The sequence below is a fragment of the Stegodyphus dumicola genome, chromosome 5 (genome assembly GCF_044657685.1).
Source record: "Stegodyphus dumicola isolate Sdum_Otavi_A_Nest chromosome 5, ASM4465768v1".
NCBI lineage: Eukaryota > Metazoa > Arthropoda > Arachnida > Araneae > Eresidae > Stegodyphus > Stegodyphus dumicola.
The window spans coordinates 20,264,537-20,283,603 of NC_140772.1; the positions used below are offsets into that span (position 1 = coordinate 20,264,537).

At 35.4% G+C, this 19,067-nt stretch overlaps 1 protein-coding gene across 3 annotated transcripts in view; it reads left to right on the forward strand.

Annotated features, from left to right (window-relative positions):
• Positions 1–19,067, forward strand: part of LOC118196090 (sodium/potassium/calcium exchanger Nckx30C-like) — a 326,882-nt gene that overhangs the window by 282,034 nt on the left and 25,781 nt on the right. For all 3 annotated transcript variants that reach the window (XM_035367485.2, XM_035367488.2, XM_035367487.2), the window contains exons 4-5: positions 7,317–7,708; positions 12,622–12,825. In XM_035367485.2, the coding sequence (XP_035223376.1) occupies positions 7,317–7,708; positions 12,622–12,825 (596 nt within the window). The remainder of the gene's footprint in view (positions 1–7,316; positions 7,709–12,621; positions 12,826–19,067) is intronic.

Sequence of the window (19,067 nt, forward strand, 5' to 3'; positions counted from 1 at the left end):
TATATAATTTTAAAGAGAATTTATTACTGAATGCAATACAAAACACAAAATTCAATTATTTGCAATACAAAAAATGTTATATGTATTTTAATATAAATAAAAAACACAGTTATGAAGTGGTTTGTAATGTCTAGCTTTCCTGGCTAATCACTATTCTTTTTCTGAGAACCAATCAAATGCTAGTAACTGCCAGTAGAAGCTGACATCATGTTTACACTTGAAACAATTCATTATTTTGCTTTGTTCTGTAGAAGGAGGACCTGTTTCTTATACAATGCAATTACAAGTAGGAATTTTTGTAAAAATTTTAATATTTAGTCAAGAAGCAATAACATCAAATAAAAGAGTAGATTGGACACCTAGAAAGAGATGTAATATTATTGTGTTACGAGAAAGTGGTCTTTCCTATGCTGAAACTGCAAGACAGGTGGGTGGTTCACTGACTACATCTGGAGTCCGAAAGTTTTGTTTACGATATCAGGAGACAAATTCAATAAAAACAAACAAGGAAAAGGCCGAAAAAGTGCATCACATCTATTGATGACAGTAGAATAAAAAGACTATGTCCCCAAGATAGAAAAATGTCATCAGCGGCCATCAGAAGTGATCTGAATGATGCTGGTGTTTGTGTCAGTTCAAGAACAATCAGGAGAAGATTAACAGATATTGGACTGGGAAGTAGAATTCCACAAAAAAAGCCTTATCTTAATTTTAGCAACAAAAAAAAAAAAAAAAAAAAAAAAAAAGACTACAGTGGGCAAAGGAACGTATTAATTGGAAGATGATCAGTGGTCACAAGTTATATGGAGTGATGAAACTAAGATATCGTTATTCGGTGATGGGCGAAAATATGTAAGACATAGAATAGGAGAAGAGCTACATCCTGACTGCATTCAAGCAACTGTGAAGAACCCAGTTAGTGTTATGATTTGGTCATGCATGTCAGCAGATGGTATTGGTCGCCTTCATGTCATCGATGGGACACTGAATGCCAGAAAATACATTGACACTATTCTAGAACCAAAACTTCTACCTTCCATCAGAGATCTCTTTTCCAACAATGCTTCGTTTATTTTTCAGCAGGATTCTGCTTCTTGCCACACGGCCAAAATATCGAAAGAGTGGTTTCGTACAAAGAGCATTAAATTGTTGTCATGGCCGGGAAACGGTCCTGACCTCAATCCTATCGAAAATTTGTGGCACCGTTTGAAAACTCTTGTCCGGATGAGGCGCCCATCAAATAAAAGGGAACTAATTGAGGCTATAATTGTTTCCTGGCATCATGTAATAACGAAAGAAGAGCTTAAAACTCTTGTCAGCTCAATGAAACGTCGACGTGAAGCTGTAATCAAAAATAAAGGGTACATTGAATTCAGTAATAAATTCTCTTTAAAATGATATATACAAGTTTGGATTTTGCGAAACGTAATATTTTCTATAAGCATACAAAGTTCAAAAATATAAAAATTTCCGAAAGTATCCACAATTTTGCCCACCACTGTATTTTTGATATTTTTTAAATGCATTTAAACATTTGTATAAATATCAAACAGGATCTGGTTCAGAAACGAAGGTGTAATTATTGTTTCTTTTAGATTGAATAAGCAAACACCTATGTATAAAATATTGGAAATTTCATCTTTTGAGTTGATATCAAATACTGAAATTTTTTTTAAATATATATATATGATGTATCAGCTTTTGTCCAGAATAAATAGATCGATGAAGAATCATAGATGTAGTCGTAGCTTAAATTACCAGACGATAAGTTTAAAAAACAGGATCCATTTATTATTATTCAGGAGAAATAGCAGTTACAAAATCAGATATCCGGAGTAAATAAAAAGAATTATTAATAACTTTTTGTATGAAGTTTACTGCATCGTGACATTTAAGAAAAAGCCCGCGATATTCCTTTGCGAGTCCTTTTATAGCCTCTGGAAAGGCGGAGCTTCCAAGAAAGGACGTCAGCCAATACAGTTCGCTTTAAATAGTTCCAGAACATTCTATAACTGTACGTGTAGAAAAGGCGGGAAAAACAACTTGACTACGGGGCTGTGGATTAAATTCCACGTACTTTTAAATAAGAGAACGTCGCCATTAAAAATGAAAAGAACATACAGTTAGAATTTTAAGTGTATTCTTGACTATGGAATTTTATTATTACATACATATATATATATTTATATATACATATATATAGGGAAAAGTGGAAAAAATAAAATTCCTCCACTCCCAAATGTTTGGGGGTTAGCGAAAAATTCCTGCATTGGGGCTTTTATACAGCTCTTTAATTTGAAAAAAAAAAAAAAAAAAATTGGGAATAATATACATAGACGCAATTTGGTAGAAATATATGCTCATTCTTGCTTCTTTTTTATAAATATGCATTTAATTTGAGGGTGAATTTTATGCTTTTAAAACATTATAGTTGTAGAGACATTAGGTATTTTGTAAGCAAGAGATGGGAAAAATGAGCAACACCTTCACCGGGAATCGAACCACGAACCTCTGAAAGACTCGCCTAGCGTGCAGACCACCACACTACGAAGGCATGCGAAGAAGGCAGGAGAAATATCTTATATACTCCTCCTTTTAAAGAGCGACTGTGGTTTATAGGGAAGCCAATTGCCAAATCCTGTGTGGGGAGAATTATCATCTAACACCCTCTTAGTTCGGGCGCCACTGTAAAGACATTAGGTATTTTGGAAGCAGGAGATGTAAAAAATGAGCGATGCCTTCGTCGGAAATGGAACCACGGATCTCTGGAATACGCGCCACCCCACTACGAAGGCATGCTGAGAAGGCTGGAGAAATATCTTATATGGTGAAATAACTGCCAAAAATGAAAAAAATAACGGTTTGCACTATGGGAGCACAAACACATGTTACAGTCAGTTTTGAGTGACATATATATACGCTGCGGCCAGGTGAGTTGAGTAAAAAGAGGAAGCTTATTATAGTAAAGTAACCTTGACTTCAAGCATTAATATAGGAAACAACCTACTGACGTTTAACTTTAAAATATTACTTACAGCCCCCCAACTACATCGTTCTCTCGAGGGATGTCCTTCTTTCTTAGCACAGGTATTACGCCGCCCCCCGGTGATCTTTCCTTTTCGTCTTATCTTGCTTTTTCCTCTGTTTTCTTACCAGTGGTTTCCTTTACTGAAATTTTGGCTACACGTGAGTTGTTATCACTTCCCTATTGCTTCTAGCTTCTCATGGACTGAAAACGTCCTACATGTTTGCGTGTGTGGGGTGGCTGACCAAGTGTACGAGTGTCCATGTGTGGCGACTGGGCGATTTACTGCCTCCAACAAACTGCTTTGCTTTTCCTCTATGTTATCAATCGGCTGGTCAGTGGCTTCGCCAATCAAGAGTTCCTGCTTTCGGGAATGCCGACTATGGAGCTGGAGTGAGTGAGTAGACACGGATAGCTCTGGCACAAGAACCTGCATTTCGTATTTACCTATCATTATTTCTGTCAGTTATAGATTTTCTAAACTAAACTTGTTTTAAGGAAAATGTTCCTTTCTTAGATTAAATAAAAAGGAATGTAAATACCAATAAAAACAATCGTATTATTTGTTTATTAAGAATTCAACAGTCAGTTATCAGAAAATATGACCATGCATGATTATCATCACACTCCTGTACAGGCGAGCCACAGAACATCAAACGGCTGAGCTTTGGAGATGTAATTGAAACAGTTCCTGCAACTCATTCTGTTGCTCTGGGATTTAAAAAAAACCTTGGAAAGTCAATGTAAGTATGTCAGGGCATAAAACACTAAAGTGTTGTCGTGATTGCCGACGTTTTCTTCGTTGAAGAGAAGAAAAGTCCCTCTGAGTTGTCTGACCAGAATGCACATTCTGCTAGGCGGATGAAGACACCTAAGGCAATTAATCATTGCGAGGCATCTTGAATGGCATCATTACGAGGCAGGTATTCCTCACGTTTTATCTACCAAAAGGTATTAAGGCTGAGTTCTTATCTTGACCATTAAGACATGCCAAACCGTTTGGGATAATTTCAGTGCCAGCACTTTGACAGTTGAAATATGTCTTACCATGGTCAACTCACATATGCTCGTTGTCATCTGAAAAGCCACAACAGTGAAAAATTTCAGTTACCAAGCAGCGTTGTGGAAACTGGAAAAACAAGCACACGGCTTTGCTGCAAAATCAATGAAAATAATAGGAAACTAATTTTTAGTATGGTTCACGGAAAACACGGACTACCCTAGAAGGAAGGGTACCTTCAAGAGACCACACAAAAAAGCTATAATTTGATGGCCACTGACAAACTATGGCATACGTAAGAATAAAAGACCCTAAAGTCGAAAACATTAAGCAAAAAAAAAAAAATCAAAACCGACCAGAAACCAGAACGTAAGTCTCTTAAATAGCATCAGTTCAGAACATTTAGGTTCTGGATGGAATGGAAAAGGAACTAGATATTTCAAAACATCATCTTCCGCGTAAAACCAGAGAATTGCACCTAAAGAAAACACATCCCGCATAATGACCACTCTAATCTCATGGAAATGTTGTGGCTTCCACCAAAATTTTATTAACATCAGAGATATGCATTTCTGCAGTTTTCCCCCGTGTGTAACTTGAATACAAGCCAGTTTTTCTTAAAGCATCTTTCTTGAATTAATTCCTCATATAAGGCAGATAAGTCTTATCTGTTTTCGCATGACCAAATAAATCAAACCAGCTGTTTACTTGACTCCAAATGACCACAGCGATCAACGAGATTTACAGAGCAGCTGCCTGAACAATTTACCATAATAGGAGACTTTAAAGACAATATTCCATTCCGGGAAGTAAAGATACAAATCATCGATGCGAACAAATTGAGCAAATGATAGAAGGTAACAGCTTTCTCTCCTCGATAATAGATAGCATACTTACTTCCTTGAGCCTACAAGAACCTTCCACGCTCTTGATCTTGCCATTTGTTCACCGTCTTTGTTTTTTTGTGCATTTTAGAGATCATTCCCTATTTTTGTATTTCTGAAGTCCTCATGAAGAGGTGTAAACCTCATATCAATATATCCTGTTTTCATAATTGTTAGAGCAAACTATGAAATTCTCTCATCTTTTACAGAATTTACAAAAGAAGAAACAATGAAAATGCTTCTGACAATTATATAGTATATTACTGATATTAGTTGGATTCAGACAACTACAGTCTGTGTGCCAGTAAGCTTCTAAAATGCTGAAAGTTTTGGTGTAATCTCGGATGCCAAGAACCGCTGAGAGAACAAAGGAAATCTTGAAGAGATTATCGGTAATACCTCGTTTTGTTAAACCTCGTAGCCTTTAAAAATCAAAGAAAACGCAAGAAAATTGAAATACCAAAGCCACAGCAGGTCGGGGACATTCTTAATGTCACCAATAACATCCTCTACACAAGTTAAAATTATTTAGAAAGCTTTAGAAAAGCATTCGGAATGTAGACTGAGCATTCATTTTCCATAGGATGGGCGAGTTGTTAGTATCACAGAAGATATTGAAGACATTATTGGCTGCCGTTTCTGCTGAAAAATACTTCTACCGAGCATTTCTTTGGGCCATCTTTCTGTTCAAGGGTCCGCTCACTGAAGAACTCCATACCTGATGCGTGCATCCAAACACTATGCCATTTTAATATACCATTTTGGGAATTTGTGAAAATGCAGCTTTCGGAATTTTATACTATCATAACAAAAGAAATGCTAATGAGATCGTGTGTAAGCATCTTTTTTACTAAGCACGGAAATAAAAAAAATCGATAAATAGAGCTAAATACATCAATTATATTGCTATATACACAGGTGGATCTAAAGAATTGCTGAAATATATTTTGTGATTTGCAACTGCTTGGAGGGCAAGCGGTTTGAATGATGCTTGTTTAGTGCTGTCTTCTGGACTGCTGCAAAATGTGAATTTTCGTTCACATGGGAACTAGTATGTCGGAGAAAGTTTATAATTTATACCTTTAAAGAACTAGAAGGTTTAGAAACATTTTCTGATTCGCAAAGTCCGGTAGCTGTTGAAGCTATAAAGTTAAATTTAAGCTTAAGCATCCATGCGTATGAGATTTTTCACTGTTGGTTTTCCATTTCAAGATGGGAAATAATGATCTAGCAGACGTCATAGCAAAGTCTGGTGCTGCATTGTAAAATCGATTCGCCCTTCTGAAGACATCGCTATTGTCATCAAGTTCAGAATAAATGGCAGAGACAAGGTATATTCAGCACCATAATAAGCCTAGAACCATAAAATTTAAAGGGGGTATTGGAAGACTGCCAGAAAAACGGAATAGGAAAAATTTTATCTCTTCTTAGAATCAGGTACTTTCGAATGGCACGTAAGTAACTTTCAAAAGCCGACAGAGAATCCATATGCTCTTTATTAGCGTACAAAACTTTCACAGAGTGCTCGAATTTTAAACTTTGAACTTGTTTTGCAATAGCTTAGTGTATTTCATGTTCATCATATTTTATCTGGTTTCAATTAAAAATTTATCTTGTAAATTTTATACATCTTGTAATGGCATCATTAACGTGCCAAAATCATTCAATTAACTTAATTGGTTATAGATATTTTGTTAGTTTATTTCCTAAAAATGAAAGACCGGAAACGAAACAAATTACCCTTCTGGAGTATTTAACCCAAAAGAGTCATTATTTGGACAACATGGCATATTAAAACACAACATAACTCAGAAATCATGAAATCATCATCAAGGCAAAACTAAAGTGATTCAAGAAGAAAGTAGAAGTAGTAGGTTATTACGCTACCTTAGCCTAACACCTAAAGTAACATTTCCTAAACGAAGAAGATTCTTCTTCTGAGAGGCACATAACTTCCCACCGCTGCGATAATTAGCTTCATACAACAAAAATCATAAAGATCTTTCGACTGAAACCAAAGAATTCATGGCAATTTTTTTGTGTGAAAGGAATAGCAGTCAAGTCAAGACTTTGGCTGCAGAAGATTCAGATGGATATATGTCCTCGCCTTTTTTAATGATGTTCAGTAGGAATATTGTAGGAGATATTATGTGATGCTAAAATCTAATATTTGTGACTGATTGTTCTTTATATATATATATTTCTCTCAGTTACATAACGAAAAAGTATTTTTTTACCTTTCTAAATTTAATCTTTTTTTTTTTGTATCAGTTTTCTGGTTTGCATGACACAAATTCGCGCAATACAGTTTTTTTTAAGAACATAACAGAAGTAGTGTCTGGAGATTTTTGTAATCATTTCTTACGAATTTGGTTCATTATCTTATTAGATTTGTTTCCTTTTACAGGTAAACTGGACGAGAAAGCTTCCCAGCTGCACGCCATAGCATCCCTAAGGGTTCTCCTAGATGCCGCCAAGGCAAACGGCGGGTACCCCAGCGGTGTGCCTGTCCCACCCACTGGTGGTTGTTGCTCTTCTTGCGCATCATGCCAGCAATGTCTGTCGTGCCCGACGTGCCAGAGGCCACTCATGAGGCCCATTATCCCACCTCAGACCACCGACCCTTCCAATCCAGTGACACTGAACTCCTACATTGTCACGGCCAACGAAGGCCCTGTTCATTATCCTACACCAAACGCCCATTTGCCCGCCATAGGGACAAGCGTACCTGGCACAGGAGCCAAGCGGCCGCCGCAGTTGCCACAGCAGGACCCGCTTACCAATGTTCAGAGCCTGCAGGTGAGTAGTTCAATGTAGCTGTAAGACTGCATTCACATTACGGATTAAGTGTCGCTAATATCGTATATTTTAAGAAGCTCCAGGCAAACATGGGAAGGTATTTGTATGTTAAACATGTGTGGTGTTGTGGGTAACCATCTATCTTAACTAGATACCTATAAGTAACAAATCAATTTACATGTGTCCAATATTTGCTCGCCTGAAAAACGAAAGGTTGCGTTGAAAGAGTAACACAATTCTTCACTTACCCATAAACATGTCAAAAGGACTTCAGAGAACAACTTGTTTGCTTAATCTGACTTTATTGAATTAATTATTAATATTTAATGTGGGTTAGATATTATTCAACTTGAGAACATAGCACACACAAGTAGAAGAACACAATAACGGAATACAATAACACAAGAAACGGAAGAACACTAGAACGGATAGGCGGAAGAACGGCAAGACGGCGCCGTTTAGCGAAGATCAAAAGCAAAATTCAAATCTGTTGACATCGTGCACTTTGCTTGTTAGGATCCTAAGTTTTACTAACGTTTATTTTATTTTAAAACTGTACTATAACTTCTTATTTTCTACTTCCGTTCAGAATTAAATGCTTTAACTCTTTAAACTAACTTTGTTTATGCAAATTTTCTTGCTAACGTCCAAGTACTTAAGTTGTGGCTTTTTGCCAAGAGAGAGAGAAGGTGTTTTAGGAAGCAAGCCGCTTGCCACTGTAGTTTTACGAGTTTTCACTCGGTTGCTGGTTGCCTTTAAGACCAGAGGTTTAGCCCTCTTGATATTTGCAGACGTATCGTAGTTTCAGCAGCTCGGCGTACTACATACGTACCTTTTTTAAATAAAGGCCAGTCTTAGTGCTGGGCACTTGTATACTAATTCAAAGTTAGCTTTTAGTTAAAGTTTTAGTTAGTAGTTTTTATATTCTTACGTTCAGACCACGAGTCTCTGTATTCCGAAGTTCGGAAATACCTGTAAAGTATTGAAAATAAAGGGTTTCGTATACCCTTCCTGCTTGTGTTGTCTACTTCACACCTTCTTGAACATAGCTTGGGTAAGCTCCCTGTTCCTATTCAGGATCATTCATGTTTCCAACGCAAATAAAGAGAAACACAAGTCCTGACATGCTTACTGGAAATATTTTCACGTTCATCACACATATTGCAGATGGAGATACGTGCAGATATATCTTTCACACACCTCTTTCTGTTCAGCACAAGGTAAAATTCACGAGGAGACGAACTGATGACAAAATGGTAACAGATTCTTGATGCGAAACACACATTAACACGTTACTTCTATGCAGGTTAAATCTGGCACGATTCTCCAATATGGATTAATTTTCAACCTAATAATTTTCAGCTAATTCGTGCAATTTGTTTTAGGCAGCTCCTCCTTTTCCATCCAAAATAACGACGTCACTCCATGCGTGTGAGATATGCAACGGCCACAGCTTCGCATGCTCGTGCGAACCCGAAGTCAGCCAAGAGAGATGGAAAAGGGGAAAATCCCGTCTGGTGGGTGTTTATATATGCACGTGCAGTTTATCGATTCCGATTATTGTTTGGATATTGTCCCTGATGAATGAGCTGCGTGGTGTGAGAAATTTCCATTCTCACAACACGGAAAGGTTCATGTATTTGATCCTCCTTAAATTTTCGCTGACTTTTACATTCCGCCTAATATTTTTATAGACGAAGTATAAATTTCCTTCTTTCATTTTCAATGGCCTTCTGAAGTAAAAAAAAACGTGTCCAACTACAACAGTAGAAACCTTAGAGATTTCCATATTTCACTACAAAAAGATAAAGCTTAAAAACACTTTCAACTTCTTTGTTTTGCACTCCAGGTCTTTATTGCTCGGAAGAACTAGAAGCAGGAGAAGATTTTCCTACAACCAAACTTAAAATGATTTCACACATAGTTAAAAAAAGTCTAAAGGTTTTTTATGTCTAACTATACCTTGTGGTTATACGCCTCTTTCGCCTGATACGAACTGTATTCTCCGCGGTGCTTGTTCGGATTCTGTACACGTTGCCCATTCTGAGTTTTCTGTCTCTTCTGTGGAATCACCGTCGCTTTCACGTTCAGTATCTATTACCTTGATCTTTTTCTCCTTCACCTATTAGTTCTTCACTGTTTTTCTGTAGTCTATCTATGCATAGATGTAAGTCCATCAACAAAAATCTAACTCATCTTCACTTAAACTGATTCTTTCATCGTGTTCCAGGTACTATATTGGGCTGCATAACATTGAAAATAATATTCCTATTGCCACGCCTATTGAGTTCGAACTAATACTGAAGACACGTATATAGCAGTAAATCTAAATAAACATATTTAAGATTAAAGATTGGCAGTTTCTTATAACGTATCTATTGTTGAATACACTCGTGAAGCAATATTGTCCGAACCAAATCTGAAACATCGTTACCATTCGAATTATCACGCTAAACCACGTGGTGATAGAGAATCACCACGACATCAGTTCTAGTGGTGACCGATAGTTACCACTCGAGGGCAAAGATTACAGTTGCTAGAAATTATAGAACTGTTTTCGTCGGCGGATGTATTTGCTTTATAGCATATCTAGGGCAATCAGCTAAGGTTGCTCGCTAGTATTGTCATGCATATATATGGGCATATACATTATAAGAACAGATGAGCTCTCGTGCTGTTGATTTCAGTATTTGTCTCAAAATCAGGTAGAAGAGAGATTAAAATGTCGTTACATAGAATTTCATAGTGAGCCGGATTAAGGGGCATCAGCAACCTCTATACCGACAATGTTAAATTGGCCAATTTCGATGTACCTTTTCTCAAAATCTGTTGTAGATACACGGTTGAAATGTTTTGAATAATTAAAGTATACTTATTTGATTATACTGAAATGAGCTTTTAAAACATTTTGAATTTTAGAGTAATTTACAGAATATTTTGTTAGGCATAGTAAAATTTAGCACTTTTCTCACACAAAAAATTAAATTTTTTTTTTTGCAAGTTTATAACAAAGAGCTCATTTCAGTAAATATTAGGAAAGCTAATAAATGAACCATAAAAATTTTAGATACCTGTGAGCAGTAGTTCCTGAGAAGAGGCACATCGAGTGTAAAAAAATCACGTTTGGAGAAAAACGCGTTTTTATGTAAAAATCCTCATTGATCAAAGCATTCGATGACAAATTAAAACTAGATTTTTATGCAGTTCTAATTTTCATAGAGATTAAAGATTGGTATTTTTAGAAAGATAAAAGTGTAAAGAATTTGAAAATGCAAAACTCCACAATCGCAATTTTTTGAAGATTTTAGGGTTTCAACATCCCTTAAGCAATTAAAATGTTTAGACTATTTTAGACCATTACGTTTGCTATGTTGTAAGGTATTTCTCCCACCTTCTTAACATGCCTTCGTGATGTAATGGTCAGCACACTCGGCGCGTATTCGAGAGATCCGTGGTTCGAGGCCCGGTGAGGGCATTGCTCATTTTTCATGTCTTCTGCATACATGCGACTTGGAAAAAGTTTTCGTTTCACGAAACACAAGCTTATAAATTTATCTTCCAGAAAGCATCACAGTTGGACAGTTGACAGAGGGTTGTTATCTCAACAAATTAATAGGTTTAATTTATTACGTCGTTAGCCCAGAAGGGGTATCAGTTTCGTTTTGGTATTTTGCGTTGAAAACATTAAAAGGCTGTATCACCTATCAAATTGTTACCATCAAACATTATCGCCCTGTATTATATTTAAAAAAATTAAATAATGAAGAATCTGAATAAATGTATGTATGTTTCTCGCATTGTGATAAAACAACGGTACCTATAGCCATCAAATTTTGAATAACGTAATCCTCCGCACGAATATGGGCATTTGGAAGACCTAATTTGAAATTTGTTTTATTATCCATTTCATATTTTGTAAAACTTTAACGCATTTTTGATTAACAAACTAACGATTTAAAAGCGAGCAATGGCAACACTGTCCCAAAGAAAAAAGAACATCTTTATCTCCAGCGCGCGAGATTGTGTATCGGAAATTTTAAAGATATGCTCTTTTTAAATAGCTTGTGATATTGATGTTGAACTAAATTTTTATGGTTTAAGTGCGAAGAACATGATATGTAATAAATAAATGTAACACACAAAACGTTAAAGAAAGGTTCCTTTGGACGTAATATAAAATATGCAAACTTTCAGATTTTTTTTGATTTAATTATCAGTAACTACTTAATAATTTATTAGATTTAAAAGCAATATGTCCTCTGTTTAATAATTTAAATTTTATTTTTTAATAGTATATGCAATTAATATGTTTTAAAAGGCGCGTTATTTATAGTACACGTTAATTTTTATAAACATTGTAGCTATTAATGTAGTGAAAAAGTAAGTTTTTCATATCACATATTACATATCTCTGTACAATCATTTGGTTTACAGAGACTGATAATTAATTTTAACGTTAAAAGATCTTTTCTAAATTTTTACCTTTACGTTACATGTTACGTTATGTTGCCATGCGGTTCTGTTAATATGGATGAATAAAGCAAGCACAAGACGGCAAAGATACAACAAATTCATTATTATCAGTCCATACAGAAAGAGAAGGGAATGAGGAAGAAATATTTTTTCTGCGAATAAAGTGTGCCCTGCATCATTCCTGTCGGAGGCGTAGAAATTCCGGTCTGAACCATAACCTACTTTCTCCCAAACAAGCTACTTTACAGTGTGAATACAAAATTACAGCTTTCACTGAAAACCTTAGCAGAAAAATCAAATGCAGTTTCTTAAAGTTAGAATGATTACCAATAAAACTGCAGTCGGAGTTTCAATTTTATATGTCTCAGTGCTAATTTTTACCTTGGTCTTTTATTTAATGTCCTCCTTTGACCGCAAATCGTATGTAACTTTATTTGCAGTCATCAACGTCTCCGACCACGTTGGCCAACGGGTCCACTGGCGAGAAGGAGAAGCACGAGGAGACCTCCTTCTGCAGCAACAGCGTCACCTGTAGGTCACCTGTCAAAAGCAACGTTACGCCACCCCTCATCAGCACCATCATGAGCGAAAGCCCCACAGTGACCATCATACAGCCTGGAGTTAGTCCTTGCACCAACCCTGCGGTGAGAGTTTCCATTTTTCTTGTAAAAATTAATTAGTGTCTCGATATGGTTTGCGAGCCAACAGTGAGGGCAAATATTTAGGGAACGATTTGAGTGTAGAGTTTAGCATACATACAGAAGAACCTATAACACTGCCAGGTATTTTTTACATACGTATTTCGAACCTTCGGTGTACTTATACATTTAAGAAGATATCCTTGTCTTGTAAATGACGTTGGCATCTTGCACAAGGGTGTCAGTTTCTTTCTATGCCTAGGTCCACCAGCGGAAGAGCGGTAAGTCGCTGAACACTGGTAGTTCGGTCCGAGGTTCGAATCCCGCGAACGGGCTGGCTGCATGGGCGTTTTCGTGGTTTTCCCCATGTGTAACGTGTATACGAGCCAGTTTCCCTTAGAAAGTCCTCCACGAAGGCATTCCTTCCCTTAGGCAGATAGCCCTAGTGTGCTTTGTCATAATTAAATACACCACACCACACCACCTTTCTATGCCTAGTCAACCTGGCACATTTATTAAACTATCTTCCTCTTGTGCAGCAGTGCAGGTAATTTTATGCTGGTGCGCTATTTTCGCATAAAGATGCAGACCCTTTTATGTTAGTTGCAGAAGACGGAAACATCCTAATATTATTATTAAATTTGGAAAACATAATTTTAATATTTCTGATGAAATTGGCTTTTCAGAATTTCACAGATATTTTTTGCCAGCGCCTTCATCTCAGGGCTTTATAACTAAGTAAAGATATGCAAATAATTGATGGAGAAAATCCTGATTATATGCAGTTTTATTGAAGAAAGAATATCAGAAACTGTAAACCAAACGATTGAGTGCCGCGATGCGCAATATCTGTCGCCAGAAATACTTTCGGTTAACTATAGTAATATTTTAATGTTCATAATTGTCAAACGTATGTTTTGCAAAATTAATGTATCTTAATTAGTAACAATTAAAATAGAAACTTAAATTACATAGAAATGCTTTTACTTCCTTGTACGCATTAAAGGATGTATTGTAATCGCGAAAATTTTCGGTTATCATATTTCAAAGAAAATATCCGTTTTGTCCGCTTTAAAATCTATTTGAACGATGTTTTTTGCGCGATATCTGTACGTATGGACAGTATAAAGGACTCTTGGTTTTCAGAAATAAATTGTAAATTAAATTTGAAATGGATTCAAAAGAGATTTTTTTGCTGACGTCTGTGTATATCTCGCAAAATTCAAAAACGAGTAGCCGTAGAACGTTGAAATTTTGTATATGGAACTGGCTATACTACGTAGGTGTGCACATGCCTTTCTCGTTGTAATAGGCTGCACCAAACGCATATCATATATTTCCACCCCGTTACTGAGCTCAGTATTTTTATTCTTACATGTTGTCAAATTGTGCATTTTTTGCTTTAAAAGTGATTGAATTATGTTGTTATATTCCCGTTAAGGTTTTTATGGATATAGTAAGTCTGCATTCAATAGTTGTAAATTAAATCTGCATTCAATAGTTGTAAATTAAATCTGCATTCAATAGTTGTAAATTAAATCTGCATTCAGTAGTTGTAAATTATCAACATGTTAAAAGTGGCATTAGGTCTAAGGAGGCGCCTTTTCTTAACATTTGTACTTAGTAGAGTAGTGAATCTTAATAAGAGTAGTCTTAGTAGAGTAGTGAATTAAGACAGTTGATGCACTGACTTCAGTGCCTTTTTTCCTAGTGGGACCAGAAGTTAACTTTCAATTTTGTGCACCGAAATTGTGTCTTCTTGCCGAATTGCTTTTTTTCAGTAGAAAACTCCGATTTTAATTCCAAAAAAATTGTTTTTAACTGTATTTGGTGTTTAGAGTTTTTTTTTTTTTCTGTATTTAACAATTTTTAATGACGATAGTTTGAATATGTATATATTTTTGCCTTGCCGTGAACCGAAAAGCGAATTGAATTAAGCTAGAAATGTATCTCTAATAAAATTCTAAGAATTAGTGAAGTGCAGGAAAAATCTGTATAATTTTAATAAGCCGTACGAGGAAGTTATGTGGTGTCTATATCAGATTTTTTTATATATGCTTTTATTGTTTTAACTTTTTATTGGTTTTGAATATTTTTACTGCTTAAGGTTTTAAGCAATAGAGATTGATTAAATGTGAAAGTTCAGTTAAAAATTTTACACTTAACTTCGACGGTATAACTCTGGGCTATGCCCAAGGCCTGTTAAAAGTTAAATATCTTGTGCTTCGTAGAACTGTAAAATTTCAGGAGTCATATGGAATGATAAATGCATAATATCAAAGGAAACTTAACTATCTGGAACTTTTCGAAAGATAGAGCTAAACAGCTTTCCAATGAAATAAACAAAAACAAATACTTTCATACTTTCACCCTAAAGGAATACATTTAGAAAAATTTATGCATCCGTAAAAATGCTGCAGCAAAGAGAGAAACTCCGACAATTATTGACATGCAGTAATACGGTCCTATTCTAGTCAACTTCATTCAGGTGAACAGATTATTTCACCACAGAAAAGACACATATTGAGACTGCAGGTTAGGTGTATCTTTGCAGCAAGCTTTTGTTTGGTTTCAATTGTTTTAAGCTTTTTTACACAGCTTGAGGTAAGATAACATAATTTTTTATGTAAATGTCTATGGTTTCAAGGTAACTGGTAATCTGGCAGCAGAGGGATTTGGGGAAGCCCTTCATCAAGAAAGATGAATTAATACTGTCAAAAAATTCGTGATAATTTGGAATAAATTGCCAAACTGATCCCACTTAAAAAAAAAAAAAAATGTGAATCTGTTTACGGACTACTTGCAGTCTATTCTGTTTCGGAGAGAATGCTCTTACGAATGATTGTATCATTTTTTATTGCAGCGTTATCACATTTGTTTAACATTTTAATTCTAAAACGTTCTGGATTATTTAATATAGGAATAATAAGGAAACAAATGTAATGCGGACACCACATGATTTCGTTGTATGCCTATTAAATAATACACAATTTATACCGGATAAGTAAAGTGCTAGGAAATTAAAATACCAGTTAAAGAAGTTATTATGAAGTGCATTTACTGCTTTTAAATGTTTCAGTTTATTAACCAATACAATTATTATTTGAAAAGTAAATTTATGATTTTATATTATACGAAATGGCAACTGCCTGAAAATTGGCTTCGTGTCATGCAGCATGGAATATGAATTTAACACGCGGGAAGGCGCGTGGGGTGTATCATACCCCAACCTTACATAAAAGTGGAGTATTCCTAACTTGTGAAACTGAAATTCTGTGCTGCTTTCAGTAGCTGAGTTTCTAGTTGTGGTTGACTTTCAGAACCGCTTTTTCTTTGCCTGTGTGTTTCAGAAAAAAATTTATTGGTATTTTGTTGGAACTGGGGTATGACACACCCCACGCGCCTGTCCGTGTAAGTGTTTTTCTGACCGAATATTTAGCTCAGAAATTTATTTCTAGAGTGTAGCAGTAAATATTTCTACTCGCAAGTGATTTTAAAGTTCTTGACATTAAATTCTTAAAAATTTCTAACTGCATTATGGTAAAAAGAATGAGTTCCTGTGAACTGGAGATGCAACGCATGTGAGATTTATTAGAAATATTTGAAAGCGATGAAGATTGCATTTCGGAAACTGAAGATGAAACTAAGAATATTTTCTACAATGTTTTGGTTTCGAAAAAGATAAAACATTAATTCCTGATGTTCCTAAAAAAGGAAAAACTGTTCTTATGCTTTATATAACGATCATTATAACATTATAACGTTATATAACGATCATACTATAGATGATACTATTGGAGAAAATAAAACGTTAGGAATTATATGTTTTAATAATATGACTAAAGGAGCAGTGGATATGGAGGATGAAATATCAGCCAATTAGTCAATTGCCAGAATAACGAGAAGGTGGCCAATGGTAATTTTCTTTCTTGCACTGAATGTTGCTGTAATAAATGCTTGAATTATATTACATTCAACTGCTAATCCACCAACAAGAAACAGAAGTCTGTTTTTGAAAGACTTAGCATTACAATTAATGAAAAAAAGTATTGAACAAAGATCAGAGATTAATACTTTTCCAAGAAATTGACGTACTGCATGCAAAACAAAAGCAGAAGTTTCGATGAAGAACTAAAACGAATACATGAAATTAGAAACAACTAAGTATGAAAGATGTGTTAAATTTTTTGCCCTCGCGCCAAGGACAGAAGAACGTGAATGCAATGTTTAAAATGTGAAAACATTCTGTGCCAAGAACACATGAATGTATTTCGTTCAAAGTGTGAAGAAATAAAAAAAAGCATGGTGTATTAGAGATGCAATGAAACTTAGAGGCATGATGTTTATTATTTTCATTTATCTTAATTTTAACTCTAAGATTATTTCGGAAATTAAGTTTTTGAAACCCAATTATTATTCACTTATTTATAATACACGAGAAAAAAAAAAAAAAAAAAAAAAAAAAAAAAAAGTTTTAAAACTAAATAATACTATTTTTATTGTATTTTAAATATTGGGGTATGTGATACCCCACGCGCCCGTTCTAGTAACTTTTCTTGGTGCACCTTCCGCCGGGTTAAGATAAGATAAGAGATGTTAATTTCTCTTTCACTGAAAATATTTGCTAGGTTGTGTTAATGATAAATGGCATGACAGGGTAACGTAACGTAACGAAATTCCTTCAAAATTCAAAACTGCTCTAAAGACATTACTCGCGTCAAAATAGACCACAAGTACGTTTTCTTCATCCAATCTTTCTTTAACAGCCTGAGGAAAAGCCTTCCTTTTATCGAATTCCGCCATTCGACAGACAGATAATCCACTTTTCTGCCTCATCGATGAATCGATCGAATCCTGAAAACTTTCATTGTGTCCGCTTCTTGAGTGCCCCCGGTAACGACCCCGGGATCTGGAAACGCCCTTTTAATAGCCGCTTTTAGGACTCCATTAATTGGGAATTACTATCTCTTTGCTCTTAAGGTAGCTGCTGGGAAGGAATGTCGCATCATGGTCTTCCACCTACGCAGACAAGTGATTGAAGAGCATGTTAAGTGAACGCAGGCACACATTTGGGTTTTGAATAGGCGAACGTCAAAAAATGTTGAGTGTCGGGAAGAGGTGTGGCTGTTTACAAAATTCGGTGAAGACAGAGAAAATATTTTATTGTCCCGCCAGTATTATTCATTAATCTGTGTGATACTTTAAAAGTTCATAAAAATTAGTTTGGAAATGGCACCATTACCAGAACATAAACATCAAATAACGTTCCTAAATTTCTGCTTACTTGTAATTTAGAAAATGGCAAAATATACTTAATAATTTGTAGAGTTCCTCACTTTGGAATTCTAAGTTAATGTTGGAAGTGAAGAATCTAAGAACTGATAAGCGAATAATCGCTTGAGTTCGGTGACAAGAAACAACAAGATAGAAGGGTAACTAACCCTTTATTATTCCAATAAGATTTAACAAAACTCCGCCTGGGAGTGTACAAGCAAAGCCCGCACTTGGACTTGGACATAAAAGACTAAGAATTAAACTAAAACTAAGATTAACTAAAGAAGTATAGCAGAAGCTATCAAGATTCAAATCGAGTTGGCCCCTTAACTTATTTGACAACGAAGCTTATCAAGGGCCTGAGTAAGGCCGAGCGTAATAACAGCTTTGAGAGAGTAAGTGGCCAAAAAGGCAGACGCGCGTAAATCAGAAACTCTCATTCTCTCTGACTCAGTAAGTAACTTCGTGGTTTAAATACCGCTCCTCCTCATTAAATATTCAGCAAGATTCCAAACTACGTTCTGGACGGAAGTAGTGAGTTGAAGTTAAGAATTTAACAGGAAAGGAACTTTAACTTAAAATTTAACTGTTAATAAAATTAACATAATCCTTACAAATTCTTTAATATTCAAACTAAGAAAATATTTCCTTGTATATAATATAAAGCATCACAAAAGAAGAGAACAAGGTGGTGCGACAGACTACTGACTCAAGGCTCATAAGTACAAGCTACTTTGAATCTTGAAATTATTAAAATATCCTGAGTTTATTAGCACTTAATCCAAAGTATATTTACTTCGCAATATTCTTACCTTAACTTCAGGGAAGAAAAAGGTCTATATGCCTTTGTCCTATTGCACCCATAGCTCTTCTCACATACTAAAAAATTTGATGTGTACACCACATGACTTCCTTGTACGGAATATTAAATTATACGCATTTTTCTCGCATTTCATTTAAACTTATTAAATTGA